This window comes from Hyperoodon ampullatus, assembly GCF_949752795.1.
Source record: "Hyperoodon ampullatus genome assembly, chromosome: 3".
NCBI lineage: Eukaryota > Metazoa > Chordata > Mammalia > Artiodactyla > Ziphiidae > Hyperoodon > Hyperoodon ampullatus.
The window spans coordinates 31,346,185-31,372,851 of record NC_136916.1 but is presented as its reverse complement, the minus strand read 5'-3'; the positions used below and the strand labels follow the sequence as shown (position 1 = coordinate 31,372,851).

At 57.1% G+C, this 26,667-nt stretch overlaps 2 protein-coding genes across 5 annotated transcripts in view; one reads left to right on the top strand and one right to left on the bottom strand.

The window, feature by feature from the left end:
- The window catches only part of APBA2 (amyloid beta precursor protein binding family A member 2), a gene marked incomplete at both ends in the record, with an annotated part of 66,516 nt that extends 54,259 nt beyond the window's left edge, over positions 1-12,257 (top strand). For 2 of the 4 annotated variants that reach the window (XM_079700348.1, XM_079700345.1), the window contains 4 exons: positions 713-925; positions 2,313-2,432; positions 9,252-9,392; positions 12,186-12,257. In XM_079700348.1, coding sequence (XP_079556474.1) covers positions 713-925; positions 2,313-2,432; positions 9,252-9,392; positions 12,186-12,257 — 546 coding nt within the window. The remainder of the gene's footprint in view (positions 1-712; positions 926-2,312; positions 2,433-9,251; positions 9,393-12,185) is intronic. The other 2 variants (XM_079700347.1, XM_079700346.1) reach the window with 1 other exon arrangement.
- Positions 12,258-17,220: 4,963 nt separating this feature from the next.
- The window catches only part of ENTREP2 (endosomal transmembrane epsin interactor 2), a gene marked incomplete at both ends in the record, with an annotated part of 388,800 nt that continues 379,353 nt past the window's right edge, over positions 17,221-26,667 (bottom strand). The window contains 3 exons of the mRNA XM_079699957.1: positions 17,221-17,543; positions 18,610-18,684; positions 20,359-20,577. Coding sequence (XP_079556083.1) covers positions 17,221-17,543; positions 18,610-18,684; positions 20,359-20,577 — 617 coding nt within the window. The remainder of the gene's footprint in view (positions 17,544-18,609; positions 18,685-20,358; positions 20,578-26,667) is intronic.

The window sequence follows — 26,667 nt, the reverse complement described above, 5'->3', positions numbered from 1 at the left end:
TTAAAATGACCTTGAAAATGTGCCTTTTAATGCTGCTATTAGATGGGGGCTCAGCCCCTCGAGGTGTTTCTGGAAAGCGTGCAGGAGGCATCTTGAAAACGGGGAACTTGGGGCTCTGCCCAGGGTGCTGGGAAGCCGCCCGTAGTGAAGGCTTGGCAGGTTCCAGTGGGTTTGCTCAGGGGTCTCTAGAAAGTTCTTCTGAGAAGAGGAGCAAATCCCTGGGGGTGGCCTGTACCCTAACTGCTTGGGAATGAGTGAATGATCCTGGCTTGTTGCTGAATGAATGAATGACAGGCAGCTTTCTGTGAGTGACCTGTGAGGCAGAGAGAAAATAGGACTTTTCCAGACAAGAGCGGGGGCCGGGCTGGGTGTGCATCTGGACTCTGACAACACGTCCCTCTAGCCTCCGTGGGTCTGGGGGGGCGGGGGGGGCGGGAGCCGGGACACTGGAGCCGAGCTTGGGGCTAGAGGAGGGGGTCTGTGCTCCTGGTTCCCAGGATGGTTGGGTGGGTCCCAGGAGGGCTTGGGAGCCAGAGCTGGACGAGGCCAGGGAGACAGCAGGCTGGCCGAGAGGAGGTGGCCTCGGTTCTGAGGGCAGGGCAGGCACCTGGCCCAGGTCGGGCTGGTCCTTCCGGGATGCTGGGCAGAGGCCCAGCCCCCAGCCCCCATCTCAGGTGGGCCTCTCTTACCCTACTTACCCATTTCCTTGCAGCTGCAGCTGGAGAAGCACAAGGGTGAGATCCTGGGTGTGGTGGTGGTGGAGTCGGGCTGGGGCTCCATCCTGCCCACCGTGATCCTGGCCAACATGATGAACGGAGGTCCAGCTGCCCGCTCGGGGAAGCTGAGTATCGGTGACCAGATCATGTCCATTAACGGCACCAGCCTGGTGGGGCTGCCGCTCGCCACCTGCCAGGGCATCATCAAGGTGGGCGCGGGGCCCCACCTCACTATATCCTCGCTGCTTTGTAATCACCCCTCACCCACCAGAATGCTGAGCCCAGAGAGACCCACCCAGTGGCTTTGAACCCAAGACTGTAGCACGGCCCTGACATCAGAGAGGGACCTGGGCTGCCCCAGGTGGGGGCCGAGGACCTGTAGATGTCGGGTGACCAGCTTGTCTTAGTTTGCCTGGGACTTTTCGCTGACAGTCTCACCTGCTGGGCAAACAGGGAGGTTGGTTCCCCTGCCTGGATCTGAGCTGGGAGGCTGCTCTCACCGTCTGGCCCGTGAGCCTGCAGGTTCGGGAGGTGCAGACCCTCCCTAGAGAGGGTCACGCTGAGGGGACGCAAACAGGTGGCCCCTGCTTGTCTGTGAGAGCCCCCTGGGCTGAAGCGTCAGGCAGCCATCCAAGGAGACCTCAGCACGGCGGTGCCTTTGCTCTGTTCAAGGGTCCAGACAGTGGCTCAGCCTACGGGGGGCCATCTGTCCCGCGGCTCATTCCCTCCAGCCCTGCTGTGGTCTCGGGGCTGGAGGATGGGCCTCTGTTCTCCCTTGTCACTCAGAGATGAAGGCCCTGTGAGGGGACTCCTGGACCTGGGGACCCAGTGGGTACTGTGTAGCTAGACAGACAGACAGGCACAGGAGAGGCCTTCATCAGAGGTGCCAGAGGCTTGGCCAGCCGGGACCCTCGCTCTGAGGCCTGCAGCTCCTGGGGCAGTTTCTAACCTGGGCTCTGATGGGGGTGGGGTGTGTGTGTGTGTGTGTGTGTGTGTGTGTGTGTGCGCACGTGCACAGAGGAGGAGCTCCCTGCTGCTGCAGCCACGTTCAGGCTGGGCCCCTTCCCCTCCCCCCACCCAACCCCAGGTCCATGGCCGGCCGCGACATCCACTGTCCTCTGGGGCCTGAGGTCTCCCTTGGCCTGTCTCGGCACAGACACCAGAGCCTCCTGCTGACAGATTTCTGCTCTGCCGGCCACACCCTGTCCTTGCCCCACCCCCCGCATGAGAATCCATCACTGGAGGATGCTTTGTTTTGAGGAAGGTGCCCCCACCTTCCCAAACAGGAAGTCTTCCTGCACTCAGCATGCCAGGGCCCCTCCTGGGCATCACCAAGGGTGACCTGGTGCCAGCCTCTTGGTTGTGCACAGGGGCCACCGCACGCACTGCCACCTGGGATGCCCAGCACCCCTGCATCCGGTCAGGGTGGTGCCTGCATCCACGCACAGAGGGACACCAGGACTGAAAGGGGCCTGCCTGGCTCGGTCCCCCAGCTCACGGGGCTCTGCCCTGCCACTGGCTCACCCTCCCAGGCCCCTGAGGTTGTCCTCCCAGTGGCATCTGAAACCCACTGGGCCTCCCATTCCTGCTCTGCAGGGTCTGAAGAACCAGACACAGGTGAAGCTCAACATCGTCAGCTGCCCGCCGGTCACCACCGTCCTCATCAAGCGGCCAGACCTCAAGTACCAGCTGGGCTTCAGCGTGCAGAACGGCATCGTGAGTCTGCTCGGCAGCCTCCACCGTGCACGTGGAGGGCCTGGTGCAGGGAGCTGGGGGGCAGGTCTCCGTCCCTCCAGAACCGCTCCTGTCTGATGGGGCAGGTCCCGGCCAGTGGGCACGGCTGCCAGCAGCCAGTCCAGGCAGGGCAGGCGGGCCAGCATGTGGTCATGGCATGGGTCCCTCCAGCCCTGCCCTCGGCACCCTCGTCCCAATGGTGGCTGTTCTCTGCAGACCCCTGCTCTGGAGTGGAGAGAGGAGCCCTCCCACCCCTGCAGTTGGGACCCGCAGCCGATGGCAGTGTCAGAGTCACTGTGTGCAAGACACCCACCCACTCATTCATTTGTTCATTCGCTCATTCACTCACCCATTCAGAGCCGTGTGTGAGGTTCCTGAGCTGTGTCAGGCGGGGCCCCAGCCACTGAGGAGGCAGGAGGGCCTCCAGGAGGAGGTGACGCTGGGCTTGAATGGGTGCTGGTCTGGCCAAAAGTCTGTGCCTGTTCCTCAGGCTGGAGTTCTTCCCTCCAGAGTTCCCACCTCCTCTTCGACCTGCGTGAGCTCTGTTTCCTGGGTCGTTTCTCCTGCAAAGGTCCCAGTGGGCAGAGAGGGATGTGGCCACAGATGGAGGACAGAATAGGGAAGGCCGGTCATTTCCAGATCGCTTAAGCCACAGCCCAGAGTGCTAAAAAGCCAAGGAAGAGATAGTGCGGTGGATGGGGGTGGTGTCAGGTTGAGGGGGAAGACGTGTGTGTCCCTCCACAGTCACAGAGGGGACACATCGGGAGAACGTTCTAGAAACAGGACTACAAATGAGACAGAATATCCCCCATCACTACCTGGTGCAGGAGTGTGGAGAGTTTACACAGGGCCGGGGAGAGTCACAGGACATCTCTGTCCCCTCTGGGTTAGGGCGCACTTGCTGCTGTAGCAGATGTTCCCCAGATCTCAGCGGACTGAGAGCTGATGTGTTGTTTGGGTCACAGTCCAACGTGGGAGGGGGCTTCGCGCCACAGGGTCGCTCAGGGGCCCAGGCTCACCCTCCCCCAGGGCACTCTTTGTCTGACTGGCAGCTGAGGGGAGACGGGGGTGTAGATGTGGCTTTTGCCATTTCTGTCTACGTCCATCTGGCCAGATAGGGCTCAGTCACATGCCCCACAAACACAGGGCTGGCCGGGAAGGTGGTCCAGCTGATGCCCAAGGTGAAGAAGGAAAGGGTGTGGGTGCATCTGAAGCTGACACTGGCCGTACTTCGCCAGCTGTGTGACACTGGGCAAGTCACTGAAGCTTTCTGGTCAGATTGAGAAAATCCATGAAGTACACCGAGACCTCCAAGGAGGGCCCACTGGGCCCAAACTCTGCAGAGGAGAAAGGCCCCTTGGCACCATACCCAAGCACGGGGGCCCAGCCAGGCTGTCTGCACCCCCTCAGAATTTCTTTCTGGAACGTGGCATCTGCCCCGGGAGTTGGCCAGTTGGTGGTCCAGCTAGCACCACCCTGCCCGGCTGCTCTGCACACACATGTGTCCGGGGCCGTGCAGGAGGTTGCCCAGGGTCCCTGCCTGCAGCTGCTATGAGCACCGTGTGGATGGGCCTGGACCCCAGGCCCGGGGAGCAGCTGGGCGGGCCTTAGACCTGCCCCTGACACCCTGAGTCACCATGCAGGGCCTGCCTGGGTGCTGTCCGCAGGACCTCTCTCCCTGGGGTGGAGGCAGGTGGGTGGTAGGGAGGATTGTCAGTGACCGGCAGCCCCTGAGATGGGCCCTGCTTGTGTGACCCTGAGGGCTGCCCCTGCCCTGCTGGGCAGCCTTGTGGGGCCCAGGCTCTCCCTCCTGCATGGCCCTGGGGAGCTCGCCATCCAGGTGGGCCTGGTTCATGGTCTTTATAAGATGCAGCCCTGTCCCGCTGCGAGCCTTGCAGGGGGACAGCGTGATGCATCAGGGCCGGCTTTCCCCTCAAGGCCAGGCTCCTGGGGGGTGGCCAAGGGCTTTGCCTGTTCTTGGGGCCTGATGCGCCCCCCCCCCACCACCACCGAAAAGCAAAATCCTTCCCCTGCAAATACTCCCTCCAGCCTGTTCATTTTAATCCTCACTACAGCCTAATAAGGAGCATGGGGACTGGTCAGGAAGCTGGGGCACAGAGAGGTTTAGTAACTTGCCCTGGGTCACACAGCTGGGGAGGCCATGGGGACCGAGGTGGGGAAGGGGGAGGAGGAGACACAAGGAAGGGGGGCTCTGACTAGAGTTTTGTGGGGGCTGAATTGAAGCAAGCGGGAGAGGAAGGGGAGGCAGTGGAGAGGACAGGTGTGGGGTGGCCTGAGTGTGGCCTGGCCCTGAGCCTTCCTTCTCAGAGATGGGGGAGGGGAGGCAGGCGGGGGTGCATCCCTGGGGAGGTACAGGAGGGGTCTCTGCGGCGGGGGTGTGCGGGGATGTTCCCAGGTTGGTATGAGTGGCTGGGAGGCTGGGGCCAGGGGGGCTTCCCAGAAGGTTTGGGGGTGTGGGGTTCAGGGTCACAGCAGATCTGGGGTCCGGAACTGGGGAAATATTACCCCCTGATTCTGCAGGCAGCATTGCCAGGCTGCCCTTGCCGGGTCACAGGTGTGCACACAGGGGTCCTGGTGCCGCCCACTGCTCGGTGCCTCTGCTGCTGGTCCAGGGTCCGAGTCCCACGGTGTGTGCGCTTGGGGCCAGCTGTGGACGAGGAGCCACGTGGCCCCCAGCGCCACCCACCCACCAGCTGGCATCCTGCCTCTGTGAATGGGGGTGCGCGTGCTAGGGGCCAGGAGGCAGGGGCCGTGGTGGCTCCCGGGGGGCTTCCTCGCCCTGAGAGCACCCGGGAGGCGGTGGCTGGAGAGCAGGTGGCGGAATGCCAGGCCGGAGGTGGTATTTGTCAGCCCCAATGCAAACCCGCTGCCGTTTTCTGCCTGATGCCTCCAGAAACGTTGCCTGGGGCAGGTGCCTGCTTAAATGTCTGGGGTGAGCAGCTAGGTGAAGTATGTCCCAGCGCTGGGGCATCAGGTACATCTGGGTGCTGTCAGGTGAGAGGTGAGGGGGAGGGGCCCTCTGCATGGCTGTCAGTGTGCGCACACCGGTGCGTGAGTGTGCGTGTGTGTGTGCGCGCGCGCACTCGGGTGCGTGTGTTTGGGGGCTGCCAGCCTGAGCGCTGGCCCTGAGGATCTCAGTGTAGCTTGTCTTTCCTTTAAAATGAGAGGCCCTGTGGCTGAGAGGCTGGATTACCTTGTGAAATCTGCCCCTCTCTCTCCCCCTTTTCTTTTGGCCCCGACTCTCTCCTGGAACATCCGCTTTTCCTGTTGTTTTTTTTTTTTCAATTGTGGTGAAATACAATTAACGTGAAATTTACCATCTCAACCGTTTTCCAGCTCGCAGTTCAGCAGCGTTAAGAACGTTGACATTGTTGTAGAACCAATCTCGAGAACTGTTTCCATCAGCAAAACTGAAAGTCTGTTCCCGTGAACACTGACTCCCCACCTCCCGCTCCCCCAGCTCCTGGTGACCAGCGTGCTACTTCCTGTCCCTGTGAACTTGAATATGGCATCCTTAGGTACCTTATATGAGTAGAATCATACGGTTTTTGTCCATCTGTGACTGGCCTGTTTCACTCAGCAAAATGTCCTCAAGGTTCATCCACGTCGTAGCATGTGTAGCAGGATTTCCTTCCTTTTTAAGGCTGAGTCGTGTTCCATTGTGTGGAAACGCCCCATTTTGGTTGTCCATTCCTCCACTGATGGACACTTGGTTACTGTGAACCGAGCTGCCGTGAACATGGGCGTGCAGGACTTCTGGTTCTCCAGTCTGTCTAGTTCCATTGCTGTAAGACTTGTAGGCCTGCTGGGGCGTCTGTCTGGGGTGTCAGTCCATGTGTCTGTCAGTTCTAGGACCCGGGAAAGGCCACCATCCGGCCGGCTCTTCCAGCAAACCTGGGGCTTCCCTCTAGAGCCTGTGTCTGTGCGTTGGTCTGGATTAGGGAGGGCATCCCCTGTCCCCATGCACAGATGAGGACGCAGGAACAGGTAGCTGAAGGGACCTGCCCCAGGCTCCCGTCTGGGCAGTGGCGGGGCAGGCGCTGGCCTGCACGGCTGTCGTGGGGAGCTTGCCCTCTGCCCGTATCAGATGCTGGAGTGCGTGGTCGGGGTCAGTGGGCGAGCGCACGCGTGGACCTGAGCCATCTGTGAGCTGTGCAGGGGCTGTCCTGTTTGCATCTAGGGTCCTGGGTGTCAATAACCAAGCCACAGAGGTGCCTACAAGGCCCTGTCGTGGCCAGCCAGCCGCCTTTCCTCCCACTGGGACTGCAGGGCCCGCAGAGCCCATGGATCACGTGGGCCCCGCAGATAAGTTCCCCGCGTCCCTGGAAAAGTCTGCTGACCCCTGAGTTAGTCCTGCACAAGCGCTTTTCCCATTTTCAGCTTCATTACGCCCAAAGTACAAGGCATTCATTTGCAGACAGGCCCCAGCTGAGCCAGTTAATGCTCCTTCTAAATGGACCCCTCCTCTCTGTTCCCACAACACCATGGAAGAGATCAGGACGTCCCCAGCTGGGAGACACCAGCGTTCCTCCTGAGAGGTGCACCCTGAGAAATTAGAGCAGCCCAAGGCCCTGGGTTCTGGGGGCACGCCTCGTTTCGGAAGGGCTGCCGCCCGCACACGTGTGTACGTGCATGTGTGTGTGTGTGTGCATGTGTGCAGGTGTGTGCCCACATGGCCCCCTCCTCAAAACTTCCTGCTCCCCTCTGCCAGCCTGGCCCCCCAGGTTCCAGCCGAGGTCCCCTGCCAGGGTCTGAGTCCATCATCCTGGCAACGCCCTCTTAAGGTGCAAAGCTATTTTCTCCCTCTCCCTGTCCCCTTCCCCTCTTTACCTTCTGTCCCCAAATCTCCACCACGAGGGAAGACGCTACCACTAGGGACTTAGGGAAACAGCACCTGCTACGGGGTGTCCCAGCTGCCCTCAGGAGCATCTGGACCCTGCCTGACACCTACCAGGTCTTCCTGAAGCCTGGATCTTTGAAGAGCGAGTTAAAAGGGCCTAAAATGCCCTTAAATCATCTGGGTGGTGGGCGGAGGGGATAAAACTTAATCCTTAATACTGACAGGTAAGCAGAGCCTTCACAGCACAGGGTGGGTGCTCCCCTTACTGGAAAATGGGTGGTGGGGTCAGGCCGCTTCTCTTTCTCCACCCTGAGTCTGGTCTGGCCTAGGTGCCTGGGGTCCAGGACCGTGGCCCACTCTGCTGTACGAGTGGCCTTGGGCTGTGACATCAGCCTGCATCTGTGTCTCCTTCTAGAAGAGAGGGGTCCTGAGGGCTGGGAGGGACCTCGAGGGCTTCAGGCACCGCACTGGGATTTACACACACACACACACACACACACACACACAAAGTGGATCTGGAAAGACCACAAAACAGATGACAGGTGGGAGTCCTGCAGGGGTGCCAGGGCCAGCCTGGGGTCAGTGGCCTTTCAGCCTATCTCAGCCTTCAGAAGATGCCAGGCCAGTGCCAAGGGAGAGCACGGGCAGCTGGGCTGGAGGGGTCCTGTCTGGGGGTGGAGAGTCAGCCCCTAGCCAGTGGAGCAGCCCGGCCAGGGCTGGGATGGGAAGGGGCTATGACCCAGGTAGGGGCCCCAGGCGGCATTCATCACAGGGCGTGGAGGAGGCCTCGCAGCGCTGAGCCTCGCAGTGGGAAGGGAAGAACACCAAGTCTGGGGGAGGGCTGGCCGTCCTGCCTGCACCTGCGCCTCCTGCGGGCAGGCCGACCCTTGACCTTGTAGGATGCTGACCAGAATCATACGAGGACCCCTTGAAAGCCCTAAAAAGCTCCTGGTGGCATTTTTGGGTTGAGGAAACCTTACAGACCAAGGCCTCCGTGGGTACAATGAGGCTGTCAGGTGATGCGGGGTGTCCCCCGGGCACTCGGGGGACAGAGTCCCACCAGCCTGGGCCTCTCCTCCCACCAGACTCTGGGCTCGGCCTTCCTCATCCTCAAACACGTCTGGTACAGGGCAGCCTTCAGGCAGGATGGCTGGGATACTGCTGCAAGGGGCCCAGGGTAGAGGTGCCTGGTGGGGGTGGACAGGGGAGACCTCCAGTGCAGGTGTGGTTGTTCTCGGGCAGCCTCAGCCCCAGGGACGCTGCCGTCTGCCCTTGGCTGGGGGTGGATGCGAGGCCTGGCGCCCTGCCTGTTCCCTCCCACCCCAGCCTCTCTTGCTGCAGTGCTTTCATCCCAGCCCCCCTCCCATGGCTCCCACAGGGCCCCGGGGACCCCCCGGGTGCAGCTGCCCCCCGCCCCCGCTCTCCATGGGCCCTCCCTGCTGTCTGCATGGACCCCACCTTCTGACACCCAATCTTTAGTGGATCTCACACACATGGAGGCTGCATCATCTCCTTCCATTTGTCGGCTGGTGAAATCACCACCTCCCCGTGACAGGGGAGCAGTGACCGTCTTCACTGGAAAGAGGAGCAGCGTGGCTGCTGGCGAATCTGCCAGAGTGGGCTTTACCTGCACACCTCCCGGCCTCCACACCCCCGACCCAGGAACAGAGGCTCCGGGTGGCTGGGGCTGGGGGGGCAGATTCCAACCAGTGAGGGCGGTGGGGCTGGGGGGACGGGTCTCCCACAGCCATTTTCAAACACATTCCAAACCGTAACCGCCCAGTTGTTGAGTCGGCAGACGGCATGTAGGAGCGTCTGCCCTGGGGCTTCATCCTGCATGTGATTAATTCTCCTCCCCGTCTTTGGGGGCTGGAGGCGACTGGCGAGCGTGGCGGGGACCCAGGGCTGACCCGACCACCCCCCACCCCCGTGTCGCTTAGATCTGCAGCCTCATGCGCGGGGGCATCGCGGAGCGGGGCGGCGTCCGTGTGGGCCACCGCATCATCGAGATCAACGGGCAGAGCGTGGTGGCCACGGCCCACGAGAAGATCGTCCAGGCGCTGTCCAACTCGGTGGGAGAGGTGAGAGGTCACTGCCCGAAGCCAGAACCGGGCTCTCGGAGCCCAGATGTTTCCATGGCCGACATCTAACCCCCGAGGGCGTGTATAAGGTGCTGGGGAAGCACCCCAGAGCAAAGCCTCCCTTCTTGGCAGAGCCTGTCCCTGCGGGGACTTGGGCACGTCTGCTGGCTGGCGTGCTCCCACCTGGACCTCCGTGAGCCTCCTCCAGGGGCTGCATCAGCTGAGCACGGCTGTGTCTCCCACGGAGGAGCCTGCTGCAGGCGGGCTCTGGCATCCCCTCTTCAGCCCGGGTACCTGTGGCTGATGGGACGGGGGCGGGCGTTCGTGGGCCGGCCCTGCGGTGCTCCCCACTCCCACGCTGCTGGCTGTACCCCGCCTCCTTCTCTGCTGCTTTCTGGCATCAGTGCGGTGCCATGCCAGCGTGAGGGTGGACGGGGTACAGAGCGGGGAGCTCAGGAGGGAGCAGGGTACCTCAGCGGGGGACGTAAGATGCTGGGAGTGGGGGTACCAGCCCAGTGCTGGGAAGGAGGCCTCCCCGGTGCGGGTGTGTGTGTGTGTGTTTGTGTGTGGGAAGCGGGGAGTCAGGGTGAATGGGTGAGTATCTCCCTGGGTGAAGCCTGGGTGACAGCAGCGCAGAAGGGGCAGACCGCGCTGAGTGGCGGGTGACACGGGACGGCTGTGAAGGCAGGTGCTGGGCGGGGAGTTTAGGTTTGATTCTGAGGGCGGTGGGGACCCAGGGGCTGTGTGGGGAGAGGGCACGGCTTCCTCTTTGGAGGCTGGTGGGGGGAGCAGGGTGCTGTTCCCTGAGGGGCCTTCAGATCATGTCTGGTCAGGACACCTTTCCTGGGGCCACGTTGACCCAGTCAGTATTTTGTGAAAGTCCCAAGGTGGGGGGAGGAGGCCTGTTTCCCTGCATGGGTGGTGGCAGACAGCAGCTCTCAGGAAGGAGGGGCCAGGTAGGCGCCATTAGCCTTCTCTTACAAATGGCTTCAAAGAAAGGAAAATCCAATTGTCCTAAGTAGATGCCTCGAGACAGCCGCCTCGCTGGGGCCATCGGTCTGCCGGGGGAGCTGGGCTGGGAGCGGGAGAAATGCGTCCGACTGTCTGGACCTGAGGTGAATGGGTATCAATCAGGCTGGACCTCAGGCCCAGGGTGTTGGAAGCCGTTCAGCCTGGGCGGACCTCGCGCTGGACTGGCTGGTCCTGGGAGACGAGCTTGTCTGCCTGTGCTTTCCATCATCCCTGAGCACATTTGGAAAATGAGTCACCGATCACTAGACCTGGTGTTTTGCTGGGCCTTGGGGGTGGGTTTCAGATTGAAGAATTAGAATGAATCTTCTGGTGGAAAAAGCCATCGCAGGCTGATGAAGGAGCAAACATCTAAGTGGATCAGACAGATCCTGGTGCTGGGGGCCAGGTGGGGAGCCTGGGTGACAAGAAAACGCTTTGGCCAGACTGGCCATCTGGGTTAGTCAGATAAGGCCTAAGAACGGCTTGCCCGAGGAAGGGCAGGCCCGGGGGGTTGGCTGCACGCCCCTGGGGGTGGCTGCACCTGCGGCCGCCTCTCCCTGGGCGCTGGAGGTCTGCCAGCCCACCCCCTAGAGCCATGGTCACCCACAGGGGCCTGAGCACGGCCGGGTCCCGGGCTAGCCTGCGGAGCAGAGTGCTTAAAGGAAGCAGAAGCAAAGCCCGGGGCCCAGGCGGGATTTAGGGTACGTGTCCCCCACGGTTGGCCTCTCCGGGCAGCCGTCTCTGTGCCTTGCTGGCGTACCCAGCCTCTGTGGTGCCAGGGACTGAGGTCAGGCCCCAAAGGCTCATTTGCTAACTGACCCCCAGGGGCTGGGGGGCTCCAGGCCTCCGCCCGCCGCACACGCACTTTGTGTGTGAGCCTCTGGGTCTCACGCCGAGGCAAAGCTTGCCCCTTGCAGTTTCCAAGGAGGCCTGAGCGCCCCAGCCTGCCTTCAGCTCGGTGCACAGTCAAAAGTCCAACTTTTTATGCACCTGTTGTCAGCTTGAGCTGAAGGGAAAACCAGCCCTTGATCGCGTGTAAAACCCTCTAAAGACCTGGATGGGGCGCCCAGGTCACAGTCTGCGCAGTCAGGGTATGCTTTCTAAGCCGCCATCGGGGGTGGTGACCACGGTGTCGACTTGAAAAAATGCACAACATGAGAGTTGTGAGTCGTTTTATTTGGGGCAAAATGAGGACTGTAGCCCGGGAGACAGCATCTCATATAGCTCTGGGAAACTGCTCCGAGGAGGCGGGGGGAAGGTCAGTATACATGTGATTTTGATGAAGGGGGAGGACATGCAATGGAGCACATATTTTTTGCAGAAGGTTCTGCTAGTCTCCTGAGGGTTACTTCTAGTCACGAGGAGCAGACGTCACCAGGAAGGATCTCAGTGTTTTTCTAGATATGAGGAGATGCAAGAATTGGGCTCAAAAAATTGGCTCCTGAAAATGTCTAACTATCTGAAGACTTGTTCTCCCAGTTTTCCCCAGAGCACAGAGGGCCTCATTCCTGATCTCCACCCTGAATCCCTTTCAGGGGGTGTTGAAAGTCAGCAGCTGCAGCGGCACCTGCTTTAATCCTTGCAGAGGTAGATGGCAAGCGCCCATGACAAGTGCCAATTTGTTGTTGACAGCGCGCAGGTCATTCTTCCTCCCCTCTGGACGCTGGTACTTTACACAGGACACGCTCAGGGGACTTGGGCATCGCTGGCCTCGCACTGGGGGGACGGGGGCGGGAGGCGGAGGCAGGGAGGGCTGGGTCAGCCCCTCTCTCTCCTTGGCAGATCCATATGAAGACCATGCCTGCCGCCATGTTCAGGCTCCTCACAGGCCAGGAGACCCCGTTGTACATCTAGGCTGCCTGCCTGCACCCCAAGGAGTGGGAGCCGGACCCAGGACCCGACCCCTGAACCCACAGCCCACCTGAGGACACTGGCTCCTCTGAAGGGCATGCCCTCACCACCCACTTTTTTTTTTTTTTTGGACAAAAAGGGGTCTTTATCCAAGGAGAGTCACAGGAACCCGTCTTTGTAGAACAGTCACCTATTTTGCCACATTCTGAATTTTCTCATTGCGACGGACAAGGGTTTGTCTGTACGTCTGTGTGGTGTGGAGCCGTGGAGGGCGAACGTGGGTGCCCCCGGATGCGGCTGTGTGGGGAGCCCCTCGAGGACAGCGCGCTCCAGGGGGCAGCAGCGGTGTGCCCCGCCCTCAGCTGGGGCTCGGGTTCCTGCGGGGAGGGCGCCCGACTGCCCCGATGGCTGAGTGTGGGCAGCCAGCTCTCAGGATGGGACTGGTCACTGAAGTTGGGGGACACGTGGTTTTATTTCCCAAGAGAGGAGACATCCCTGAGTTACATAAATGGTGATATCCACAACCTCAAAACTCCATGCCTATTTAGACAACATCACCATTTTGACTTTTATTTGACAACAAACTGCTCTTCAGACGTTAGGATTTTCCGACGACCCGTGACCACGTCTGCTGCCTGTGCCCGCCTGTCCACTGGCCCCTGGACGCCCCCGGGCAGCCTCCCACACAGGCCGGCGGCCTCATTACAATATCTGTCTACACACACGCATCCACACGTGAGCTCCCCCATCGGAAACCAGACCCTCCCCAGACACCTGGAGCCTGCTGTCCCCGGGGCCCTGCGCGTCCGGGTGCCGTCACCGTGAGCAGTGTTCCAGTGCGTGTAGGTCAAGTGCAGCATAGTCTAGATCCGCCCCGCAGAGCTCAGTGTTCACGATGTCATTTTGTCCGGAAGTCTCTCTCTTTGGCCCAGGCCTTGAAGAATACACTGTGACTTAAGAAGCCTTACCATGCAGTAACTAAGCTCTAGGACCACTGGATGAGGGTGACCTGTGTGTTGCATGCAGCTGACCTTGGGAAGACTCGCTAATACCACTAATAAACCTGAGGTCATGATGGAAAGCTGTCCGTGTGGCTGGTTTGTTGACGGAGAAGTGGCCGCCCAGCTTTCCTCTAACTCCGCCCCTCTCAGCCCGGCTCCCGGTGGGGTCCTCCCTGCCAGGTCTGAGGGCTCCAGGCACCATCCCCGCAGGAGACAAGCTCCTGACTAATTGGATAAGGGAGAGTGGGAGGCTCAGGCTTCTCCTGGTTCAGATGGGAATCATCTCTGGGAGAGGTGTGTGTGTGTATAGAGCAGAAAGCCGGCCCACCTATAGCCTGGCTCCTTCCCTGGGGCCGCCCTGCAGCCCGTCTTGCCTGATAGCAGGACTTGGCAGTGCTCCCATCACTGACTGCGTTCTGTGGTCACCGTCCTGGTCCTGGTGTCCCCTGACATGGGGAGCTGGGGAGAGCATGGGCTCTGGTCAGAAGCCCTGGGTGGTGTTCCAGCATGTTATCAAGGGACATTGGGCAAGCTGGGCCCCTTCTCTGGCCGGGATCTTAGTTCCATGCTGTGAGCCACTAGGCAGGGATGGCCCACACCCCGGGGTGAGAGCTGGAGGGAAGGGGCCTCGGCTCAGGGGGGCCCAGGGGTATGGCCCTGCAGCGCCCAGAATGAGGCAGGTGAATGGGCTCCGGAGAGGAAACCCATGGCTAGCAGATGACGGGGGTGTGGGGTGTGGGGGTAGGTGTCCCATCATGTGATACACATTAAAAAAAAAAAATAGAGCTTTAAGCCAGGGGCCTGCATCCCTCCCAGAAGCTGGGGGACATGTCCCACAGAGGGACAGCTGTGGGCCGGGCGCCTGCCCTCTCACCTCACACCCCCAGCGTCTGTCTCCAGAAGGATGTTAGGAAACACAGTCGCGTGCCAGGGGTGGGTCACACTCCGTGGTCGGTCGCTCGGCCTGAGCCCTCGCTCGGCACGTGGTCACCAGCAGTACACACGGCTCTCGGCATCTGTCTGTCCTGGTTAGACCGCAGAGACACAGAGGCCAGAAATAGTTTTTATTAAAACACTGATCATTATGAAAACACCTTGAGGTACATTAAATAAATACAGCCTGCCAGTTGTACAAACAGGCTTGAAAACAATTTCCTATAAATTCTGCCTTAATAGCAGCATCTGTGGATCAATACAGCTGTGGGGGAGAAAATATCCATTCGAAATAAGCTTTCTTTTACGTGGTTTGTTACACGCATTTAATTTGTATCATTGTCACCAGCTGAAGGAGCCCTTAAGTCCTTGTGAAGGATAAGCGCCCCCCTGTTTGCCACAGAGTAGGGGTCTGGAGCTCCTCCATCCCAGCATCCTTGTGGTCCCTGGGTTGGGGGGGTGTCTAATGGCAGTGCCAGACAGGCACGGGCCCTGTGCTGGCCCTCTTTTTGGTGGGGGAGGTCCAGGAGAGCACAGGCCCCGGGCCCTGTGCAGGGGGCATCCTGGGCCTCGGCTTCCAGCGCAGCCCGTGGGGACCTGCCTGCTGATGTGTTAACAAGAGCGGGGAGACCAGGGCCGAGTGGATGAGGGCGCACCAGTGACGGGGGGACACTGCCTTTCCCCTTGGCCATGAGCCGACACAGCCTGGGGCTCAGGGCGCTCGATGCCGGGGCCGCTGGTTCCCAGGTGCCACTGAGCAGAGTGGGGTTGAAGGTACCCGGGCTGGGGAGTCAGACCCCAACCCGTTGCCAGGCACCTGACCTTTCCTGGGATCCAGGAACCTAGGCCCTGCAGGAGCTGACGTGGGCCCTCAGAAGGTGCCAGCCCAGCGCTGTAGAACTGGGTACAGTGTGCTCACCCGCAAGATAGAGATGCTGTGAGAACAAACACAAAACTGAGCATGAGAACACGTGTGAGGGCTGAGCACTTGAGAACGGCCGGCCGGTGGGCTTCGGGCCAGAGTACCTACCTGCACCCAGGTGGAGGCACAGGCTGTGGCAGGTGCTCGGAGGCAGGAGACATGGCCCCCTGCAGGGAGGGGAAGCAAAGGACACAGAGCACCAGGCCAGGCCTCCTGGAGGTCACCCATCCCGCTGCAGAGTAACAATTCTGATGCCCGTGAGGTGCGGGGCGGACGCAAGGGCTGGCCTCACTCGAGAGGCAGCCTGTCTGAGACCTGCAGGCTCGGCCCAGGGCCCTGCTGAGCCCCCAAACCTGACGTGAGCCCCCCCCCCCAGGTGAGACCCCTGCAGCCTGCTAAGCTCTGGTTGCCACCCCAGAGACGCCTTGATGCAGAGGCCAGGGCGCTGGGGCCATCCACGCTTTGCTGGAAGGCTTAGGGGAGGCCCCTTGGAAAAACCATCAGTTTACTTTACCTGCAGAGAGATTTACTTTTGGGGACTTCAAAAGCCCTCAGTTGAGAAAAATTAGAGTAGAGATTTCCCATTTTATAGTCTGGATAAAGTGCTCATAAATTCTCCTCTGTGATGTCTCAAGCGGAGAAGTTCGGTTATCGTCACAAGGCCTGATTTATATATTGGTCCAGCTCTCACCTCTGGACGGCAGTGACCAATGATAACATTAGAAAGCAAAGCGTTGGCAGCTGACTGGCACCGCGGGCCACCTACATTGATGTCGAGGGGCTCCTCGGGATGTCTGGGCTGGAAACACCCCCGCGAGCCCCATCCCTGCTCCCGCCACACACCCCAGCACACTGGCTACGGGGGTGGGGGGCACAGCCCTGGGCTGCTGGACACCCGGCAGTGCTGGGCACCTCCCAGCCCGCCCCCAGCACTCCCTGTGTTGGGCCATGGGCTCTTGGTTGAGAGCTGTGGTCTCCGGCTCCCTTGTCCCACGCAGGAGCCGCCAGCCACACTCCAGGATGGCACAGGTATCCCTATGGCTGCAGAAAGTCCTTGAGGACAGCGCTGCTCCAGGACCCTGGTTGGGAAGCAGCTGCTGCTGAGGTCGCCAGAACAGGGCGGCCCGGGGGGCCAAGAAGGTCCAGGGCACCCAAGCTGCTGTGGCCGAGGAGGCTTCTGTGCACCCAGCTCGAGGTGGGGGTGGTTCACAGAAAGGAGCGGTCGACAGGCGGCATCTTCCAAAGCAGATGCCACCCGGCTGGGGAAGGGGCTGCTCTGGGTCATCAGAGAGCCCTTGAGGCCAGTTTGGCGAGGGCAGATGTGGGAGAACCCCGGGGGCTCGCCATGGGGGCTTATTGTTACGGGGCAAATAACCGCTCAAAGTGTTCTGTGCTGAGCTGGTTAAAGAGACAGTAGAGAGACAGCCAGAGAGGAAGCTGGGAAAATGCCCTGGAGCGGGGAGAGGCAGGGAGGGGTTGCCCGGGAGACAAGGTGCAGGGTTGGGGGGGGGCGTCCCTCAAAGCCCCTTGCCACAGGGTGGCCGGGCCCCCCTGGGGAGTCCCTCATTGTACGTTTGTTCACAGGGTGGCCCTGTCGCCCTGCGGGCATAAGGCTGGACCCCCGCTGCCATCTGGGCTAGAATGACTTATTTTCTTAAAAATCAGCCTCTAAGAAAGGGTTGATCATTGCTTCAAACCGCAAGGGGAAACAGGCTCAGTGCCTGACGGACTCCTCCACCCCTGTAAACACTAAACTAAATCGGGGGGTGGGGACTGGGCTGCGGGAGACTCCTACTCTTCCATGGCCCCGATTGTGAAGAGGCTTCAGTTTCTTTAGCTACACGTGTGTCCCCTGCCACTGGATCGCTGTCATGTGGCTAGTTCAAGGTGCCACCTGCCTGACAACAGGGAAGAATTCACAATGGACACGAGAGAGTCATCCACTGTATCACTGGGGCAGGTAGGAAGTGTCAGCCCCCAGAAAACAGCCGACGGGGTCCCCTTGGAGGATTGAGCCACCCGGGCAGCAGCCTCTCCCCACAGGCTCGGCGTCCCCGGCAGGGACTGTGGCACCAGGTCTATCCATGTCCACATCCAGACGGAGGCGCCTTCACAGCTGGTCCAGGACACGGGTGCTGAGGACGGCCTCCTCCATGTGGCGCTCCTCGGAGGGGATGGCCGAGTGCGTGGAGCCCAACACATGCCTCACCTCCACAGGAAGGGAGCAGCTCGAGTGTTCCAAGAACTTAGCCACCAAAACCCTGGCGTCCGCGTAGGCCTTGCTGTCCACTAAGGAGTGCGGCCGCTCTTTGGAGACTGTCTGTAAGGCCTCTGGCTTTAACCGCTGGTCCATTTTCCAGGCTTCTGGTTCCCTGTGGGGTGAAAGCTGGGGCCGACAGGCACAGGCAACCATGACAGAGTGAGACAAGGAAGCTGGAAACCAAGGGAAAACGCACAATCTGAAAACACCCGACACAAAACAGAAGGTAGCCGTCCACTAACTCCTCTGAAAAGCAAACAGGGATGCTTGGGACAAGCTTTCCGCTGGGATTTCTGTGTTCCCCAGCTGGCCCTTGCTTCGCATGTCCCCTGGCCTGGCCTGGCCCCTCGCAGCCCTGAGTTCAGCCTGCAGTCACCTAGAGGGCCCGCAGCCTCCTGGAGCCGAGGGCCAGAGATGGGAGGGCGAGATTCGAAGCCGGCCAGGGAGAGGAGGGCAGGGCGGGGCAGGGTCTCCATTCTGTGTGCCTCTCTGCTGGAACTCCCCAGCTCGCAGGGGGGCTGCCCCTTCTCATCCTTCCCCAGCTCAGTGACCTTCGCCCTTGTGGGTTGGGTGGCATTTGGAGACATGTCTGCCTTAAGAGCAGAGCTGAGGGTGGCAGAGGGGCAATGACAGCCCCTTCCCCACGTCAAGGGCAGAGACAGCAGCCACCTCTCACGAGGCAGCAGAGTCGCCCGAAGCCCAGGGCCTTGTGCTCAATGCTCCCCAGGCCAAGGGCAGGGAAATGGCACCAGCTACAAGCGGGCCTCGGCCGCTCCAGATGACCCTCCAAAGAAAGCAGCTCCGGGCGGTCAGCTGTGACCAACTCGCCAAGGACCAGATTAAGACCTGGCTTGCTCAATCTACGTTTCAAGTCACGCAAGGAAACACGTTCTGGGTGGTCTGGGGTATTTCTGGTGGCAGCGAGCAAGCCTGGCAATTAAGCATGTGAAACTGTATAAGATCCACACGGGGGCCCGTCTCCCCTCCAAAGAGAATCTCATAAATACAGTGACACAAGCAGCTGTGTGGTGTTAAATCAGCTGTAGCCTCTAATACATCTGCCAAGGGAGCAGGGGAGGGAGGGCAGGCCCATCTTCCAAAGCCCAGAGATTCGGGGCATCGCGTGCCTGGGTGACCCTGGGAGGGGCTGTGTTTAGACACAAGGCAGCCAAGGACCTCTGGTCACCCCTGCCCCCCACACTGTGGTTATCAAAGGGTTTCAGAAAAAGAGCGTCTCACCGGTTCCCCGTGCAGCCCGGGACAGTCCTGCTTCGAGATCCTGGCTGCAGGATGGGGTGTGTGACGAGGCATCGCCTTAACCAGAAAGAGAATTCAGTTAACACACAGCCGGGGAAAAGGAATTCCCGATAACACCGTAGTAACCCTCCTGAGGATAAGAAATGGATTTCAGATGCAAGAGCGGCAGAGGAAAACTCCTGAATTTAAGCCAGCCGGCGCCCAGGTGGCTCCCACCCGGGGCAGGTGGCGTCCCCAGGGCCCGTCACTTCCTCAGCGTGGCCCCGGGCACAGGGTAGCAGGCCGGTGCCACTGACAAACCCAGTGTCCCTCATCCCAATCCCCATCTGCATCTGGGGGTCCGGGCCCCTGGGAGGCATGTGCACAAGAGTAACTGTCACGCAGCTGAGAGGAGGCTGAGGCGACAGGGCGGTGAGGAGGATGCAGGGGTGACGACTTGTAATCAAGCCACCGCTGCTCTGCAAGTCCATCCCTAACCTGTCAGGGTTTGCGGAGCATGAACTTCACTGGGTGTGTGTGGGGGTGTAGTCATCAGGGAGCCCCGTTTGGGGAGTGTTAGCCCTAACAGGGCGAGAGACATCTGAACCAGGAGTACACCAGCCGAGGGGCATCTCCAGGAGAAGGTTCTGGCAGAGGCGTCTCGGTGTGAGTTGGCAGGTGGGTGCAGGAGGGCGGGGGGAGGGATGCGGACCGAAGAGCTGCAGAAGCAAAGCCCAGCACTTCCCAGCAGGGCACCTCCGGGCAGCTGCCTGTGAGTGTTGCTGGCTCCTCACAGGGACGCGGTTCTGGGGCGGGACGGGATCTAGTCTCCTTGGGGTCCAGCTGGATAAGACCCTGACCAGTCCAGGCACCACTGGCCTCCTCCAGGTTCCTTCACTTGTGCTATATGGACAAGTCCCCACGGCGATGGCATTGTGGCCAAGGGCTCACCGGCCTTTACTGGCACAGAGCCCGCCATCCTCCCACTCAAAAGTAGCAACCCGGGAGGAGATGGGGGTTCTCCTACTTCAGGACGTACAAGACCCCTTGGGGGCTGGTTGAAGTGCAGATTCCTGGGCTGCCGGGCACAGGACTCTGGTGCCAGGTCCCCCGGCCTGGGAGGGCACTGGCCATGCTGACTTCATGTGGGCGACTCTGACGCAGTTCTGGGCCACACACTGAGTGCGGCCCAGGGCGCCCGTGAAGTGCTGTCGAGAACACACCCGTGTCTGCCCTGGCCGGCATCGGCTGGCAGACACCCACCTCCACAGCGCTGTCACCGAGATGCAGCCACACCTTGCGTGGAGCTGGTCCCACCAGACTGCTCAGCAGACACTGGCACTTCCCACAGGTGTGTTACCCAGGCTGGTCCTGGGGGGAGAGCCACCCCAGCTAACAGACAGATACAGACTGTGGGCCCTGCCTGACCCTAGGACCTTCTCGTGCCCCAGAGCTGGTGTGCAGCCCACAGGCTAACGTCGGGGCTGGCGGACCCTCCTGGAGGGCTGTCATCACCCCAAACCTTTCCTCCTCCCTCCCGCCTTCCTGGCCAGAGCAGCAAGCCTGGTGGGAGCACAGCAGGGGCCCCAGACTGTCCGCCCCCCTTACAGGCTCTGGACGTCGAGACCACATTCCCCGTGTGGCCCTGAGGCAGGGCGCAGGGCTGGACTCCACTCCCAGGGGGCACTAAGTCCTGCAGTGTCCGGGCAGAGCCAGGCATGCCCTGGGGACACGGGGCTGGGCCAGCTGTACCTGCCATCCTGGATGCGCACGAGGTGGGGTCGCTGGCGGAGCGGGCCACGCGCCTGGGACCTGGCCGCACCCGCGTGCTGTGGGGGGTGCCCTCAGGGGATGTGCGGCACGGGTGTGCGGCAGGCAGCAGGGCGCCTGTGGGGCTGTCGGACGGTGGGCGGCTCAGGCCCGGCGTGGCAGTGCCCTCGGGGGCCAGCAGGCTGGAGCTGTCGGCTGGCGCTGCAAGGCAAAGGACACGGCGTTAGCGCTGGTGCTGGGCAACTACCAAGCCGCCCCCATGAGGGACAGCGCCGCCCACACGCCCGTCCGCCACCCAGGGTCCTCCCAGGGGGTGGGGGCAGCCCACCCTCCAAACTCCAAACCTGGACAAACCCTGTCATCTTGTGGGCGTGGAAATCCTGCCCAGGCTGATAGTGCTCTGTGTAGAAAGGATGGGGGAACCAGATGATCCCCCAAGAATCATTCCAGGAGGGGTATGGGTCTCCACAAGAGACTCCAAGTCAGAAACCAGCCGCATCTCCCATTCAGGGCATCCCCTGGGGGGTCTGAAGTACAGGAAGGTGGGGGTCACGTGCTCAATGGGCAGGCCCATGCAGAGAGAGGCCGGGGCTCTGAGGGACCCCAGGGCACCCCAGCCAGGTGCCGGTGCCCACCCCACGCAGGGGGTGCAGCTTGGGCCCAGAGTGCAGCCCCTTGTCAGGCAGGTGGGGTAGCCCAGCCCTCTGAGAACAAACCCCCCTACAACTGTGCCAAAATGCACATCCTCAGTCCAGCCCTGCCCGGCTCCGAGGGTGGGCCCGGCCATCAGGGTTTGAACAAGCCCCAGGGGATTCTGATGCCCCGAGTGTGAGAACCGCTGCTCTGGACCGGTCATGTCATGCTGCTTACCCTGGGCTTTACCCCTTGCTTCTCCGCAGGTGGCCCCTGGGGTGGAGGCTGGACCAGAATCTGTCTAAACAGGGTCCCCAGTGGACCTGTATGCACATCATGGCTTGAGGAGCACTGCCCTCTACCCTCTTCTCTCCCATCACCAGACCAGCCCAGGGCGCCCCCCCCAAGGCTCCTCACTGCCCCCCTCCCCCCACTGAAGTAGATGTTCCAGGCAAGTGGCCCACCTGCGGAACACATGGTAAGAACCACAGCAGCCTGAACTCTTACCGTGGGGGAGGCTTTGAGATCTGTTCCTTCCCCCCTTCCTGTGGGTCCTGGGGGAACTTCTCTGCTCCCAGGGGCCCTGCGAGCCCCACATCTGTGCACATGTCCTGTGCCCAGGGCCCACCCAGTCACCCCCAGCCCACAGCCGAGGACACTCTGCCGAGAGAGGGCGGGGAAGCAGGTGGCAGGCCACCGAGTGGGAGCTGGCGGAAAGCGGACCCATTGCAGAGCACACGTGTTCGGCGCCCCTCATCCCCCACTGCCTGCCGCCGCCCTCCTGAGAGATGCTTTGAGACCATCAGTCCCACGAGTCCACCTGGAACAACAAAGATGAGCCAGACCTCACATACCACACGCAAAAAAAAAAAATTCTTCAGGACGATTAATCCTTTTCTTCTTTAAGATACCATAAGAGTAGAAGAAAATATGGGAGAATAAATCGACTGCCTTGAGGGGGAGAAAGACTTTGGAAACATGATAGAAACCATAAAGGAAAAGCTTGATAAATTTGACAACAGCAACAAAAACATGGTAAACTTGTGTACGGCAAAGGCCTCGTTAACAGACTTCGAGAAGCAAAGCCTGAACTGGGGAAGCAAACCTGCCATAAATAGAAAAAGAGTCACTCTTACACATTTTCTCACTTCTCTATTTAACAAATATTTTTCTTATAAACCAAAAAAAACAAAACAAAAAACCCCCCACTGCAACAGAAATAAAGGGACCCAAAACAGACCTACAAGTTGATGATAGATATGTAAAAAGGTGCAAAAGCTCAATCCTATGTGTGTGTCAAGTTCACCTACAAGGATGGTAAAGGTCCCCAGGAGTGACAATGTCTTGGGGTGTCACAAACACTCTTGGTGGGAACATAAACTCGTTATAAAACCCTTCCAGGACACAGTGTAGTCAATACATCCAAGTCTAAAATACACATTCCCCTGGACTCAGCAATTTCCCTCACTGGAATTTATCCCAAGGAAGTAATTGGGCAAGTGCTCAACACCAAGTGTATAAATGTAGAAAAGAAAAAATACTTGCCTCTCTCCTTAGAAAACTTCAAACCTAGACATTGTCATTATTAACACTCTCAAAATCTTTTCAAAAATTACCCAGCAAGTATATTAAAAGTCTTTTGAATAATATTCATTCCTTCAGATTCTTTTTGATCCCAATTCCTTCTCTCTCTCTTCTACAGCTTTACTGAGGTATAACTGATATGCAAAACACCTGTGCCTATTTACTGTATATAATTTGATGAGACTGGATATATGTACACACCCTTGATCCCAAGTTTCTTTTTTTTTTTTAATTTAATTTTTTCTTTTTGGCTGCATTGGGTCTTCATTGTTGTGTGTGGGCTTCCTCTAGTTACGGAGAATGGGGGCTACTCTTCACTGCGGTGCGCGGGCTTCTCACTGGTGGCTTCTCTTGTTGCAGAGCACTGGCTCTAGGTGCATGGGCTTCAGTAGTTGTGGTGCGTGGGCTCAGCTGTTGTGGCTCGTGGGCTCTAGAGCACAGGCTCAGTAGTTGGGCGCACGGGCTTAGTTGCTCTGTGGCATGTGGGATCTTCCCGGACCAGGGCTCGAACCCGTGTCCCCTGCATTGGCAGGTGGATTCTTAACCACTGCTCCACCAGGGAAGTCCCCCAAGTTTCTTAATGTCAGTGAAAATCCAGTGGTTGAGTTCCTCAAGGAAATGCAAAGAGTCATGAGTGACAAATGTGACCTAGCTCTGAATATATGTAATTAATAGAAACCTTAAAAAATGAGGACAGCATTACAGGAAAAGCTTATGGCCCAAGGCTGGTCACTCTCATTTCTGCACACCCTCCCCTCTGGGGTTGTGTCATGTGCCTACATTTTTATAGAAGTCATAATCGTGGTGGACCTCCAGGGTTTCATCTAACGGATCGAAAACATTTTTCCTAATAATGTGTAGTGATATATTCAGCTTGTGTAACACATTTTCCTGAACTCTTATTAATGGACTTCATTGTCCCCCTCAGTTTTTACTGTTATGGAAAAGGCAACAAGTTATCTGCATGCTTAGTTTTCCTTTTTCTGCATTACTCCCCGGGGGTGATTCTAGAAGTATGACCACATCTAATGGCATAAATATTTTCATGGCTCTGCATCCTAAATGCTTTGCCAAAGCAGTGGGCTGACTTACAAGCCACCAGTTAGGGCACCCATGTCCTCATCACTATTTTATTATTTTAATAAATAGCAAAACAATATTGTTTAAAAAAACAATAACAGAATCTCCAAAAAAACACAAAAAAATTCTAGAGCTAATAAGTGCACTCAGCAAGGCTGCAGGATTCAAGGGGAATACATGAGTGAATCCCCTCCGATTGATTCAGAGTCAGTCCCATGTACTGACGATGAACATGCAGAAACCAAAGGTGTAAACCCAGTGCCATCAACAGCTGCTCCAGAGAAAAATGAAACACGAAACATGCACACTAAGGAAAGCTGCCCAGGATCTGTATGCTGAAAATGATACCGTGAAACCAAACCTCAAAAACCATGGAGACGGACTGTGTTCATGCCTCGGAAGACTCAGCTTTAGAAAGATGGCGATTGTCTAAAATATGGCACAAATGAACCTATCTATGAAACAGAAACAGACTCACAGACATAGAGAACAGACTTGTGGTTGCCAAGGGGGAGGGGGAGGGGAGAGGGATGGACTGGGAGTTTGGGATTAGCAGATGCAAACTAGTACATATAGGATGGATAAACAACAGGTCCTACAGTATAGCACAGGGGACTATATTCAATACCCTGTGATAAACCATAATGGAAAAGAATATGAAAAGAATATATATGTATAACTGAGTCACTTTGCTGTACAGCAGCAATCAACATGGCATTGTAAATCAACTCTACTTCAATAAGAAAAGAAAGATGGTGATTCTATCCAAATAGCTGTACAGGTTTAATTCCTATCAAGATCCCAGCAAGGGAGACTTCCCTGGCAGTCCAGTGGTTAAGACTCCATGTTTCCAATGCAGGGGCCATGGGTTTGATCCCTGGTCAGGGAAGTAAGATCCCACCTGCCACATGGCCAAAAAAATGATAAAAAAATAAATTTAAAAAATGAAATACAAATACATGGAGGCTAAACAGTGTGCTACTAAGTAACCAAAGATCCCCGAAGAAATTTAAAAAATACATAGAAACAAATGACAACAAAAACACAATGACCCAAAACCTATGGGATGCAGCAAAAGCAATTCTAAGAGGGAAGTTTATAGCAATTCAATCTCACCTCAAGAAACAAGAAAAATCTTAAATAAACAATCTAACCCTACACCTAAAGCAACTAGAGAAAGAAGAACAAAGAAAACCCAAAGTCAGTAGAAAGAAAGAAATCATAAAGATCAGAGCAGAAATAAATGAAATAGAAACAAAGAAAACAATAGCAAAGATCAATAAAACTAAAAGCTGGTTCTTTGAGAAGATAAACAAAATTGATAAACCCTTAGCCAGACTCATCAAGAAAAAAAGGGAGAGGACTCAAATCAATAAAATTACAAATGAAAAAGGAGAAATCACAACTGACACTGCAGAAATACAAAGGATTATAAGAGACTACTACAAACAACTATATGCCAATAAAATGGACAACCATGAAGAAATGGACAAATTCTTGGAAAGGTACAATTTTCCAAGACTGAACCAGGAAGAATTAGAAAATATAAACACACCACTCACAAGTAATGAAGTTGAAACTGTAATTAAAAATCTTCCAATAAACAAAAGCCCAGGACCAGATGGCTTCACAGGTGAATTCTATCAAACATTTAGAGAAGAGCTAACACCCATCCTTCTCAAACTCTTCCAAAAAACTGCAGAGGGAGGAACACTCCCAAATCTGTTCTACAAAGCCACCATCACCCTGATACCAAACCAGAAAAAGATATCACAAAAAAAGAAAATTATAGACCAATATCACTGATGAACATAGATGCAAAATTCCTGAACAAAATACTAGCAAACAGAATCCAACAACGTATTAAAAGCATCATACACCACAATCAAGTGGGATTTATGCCAGGAACGCAGGGATTCTTCAATATAGGCAAATCAATCAATATGATACACGGTATTAACAAATTAAGGAATAAAAACCATATGATCATCTCAATAGATGCAGAAAAAGCTTTTGACAAAATTCAACACCCATTTATCTCCAGAAAATGGGCATAGAGGGAACCTACCTCAACATAATAAAGGCCATATATGACAAATCCACAGCAAACATCATACTCAATGGTGAAAAACTGAAAGCATTTCCACTAAGATCAGGAACAAGACACGGATGTCCACTCTCGCTGCTCTTATTCAACATAGCTTTGGATGTCCTAGCCATGGCAATCAGAGAAGAAAAAGAAATAAAGGAATACAAATTGGAAAAGAAGAAGTAAAACTGTCACTGTTTGCAGATGACATGATACTATACATAGAAAATCCTAAAGATGCCACCGCAAAACTATTAGAACTAATCAATGAATTTGGTAAGGTTGCAAGGTACAAAATTAATGCACAGAAATCTCTGGCATTCCTATACACTAACAACGAAAAATCAGAAAGAGAAATTAAGGTAACAATCCCATTTACCACTGCAAAAAAAAGAATAAAATACCTAGGAATAAACCTACCTAAGGAGGTGAAAGACTTGTACTTAGAAAACTATAAAACACTGATGAAAGAAATCAAAGATGACATAAACAGATGGAGAAATATACCCTGTTCTTGGATTGGAAAAATTAATATTGTGAAAATGACTATACTACCCAAAGCAATCTACAGATTCAATGCAATCCCTATCAAACTGCCAATGGCATTCTTCACAGAACTGGAACAGAAAACTTCACAATTTGTATGGAAACACAAAAGATCCTGCATAGCCAAAGCAATCTTGAGAAAGAAAAATGGAGCTGGAAGAATCAGGCTCCCCAACTTCAAACTATACTACAAACTACAGTAATCAAGACAGTATAGGGCTTCCCTGGTGGCGCAATGGTTGAGAGTCCACCTGCCGATGCAGGGGACATGGGTTCGTACCCTGGTCCAGGAAGATCCCACATGCCGCGGAGCGGCTGTGCCTGTGAACCATGGCCATTGGGCCTACGCGTCCGGAGCC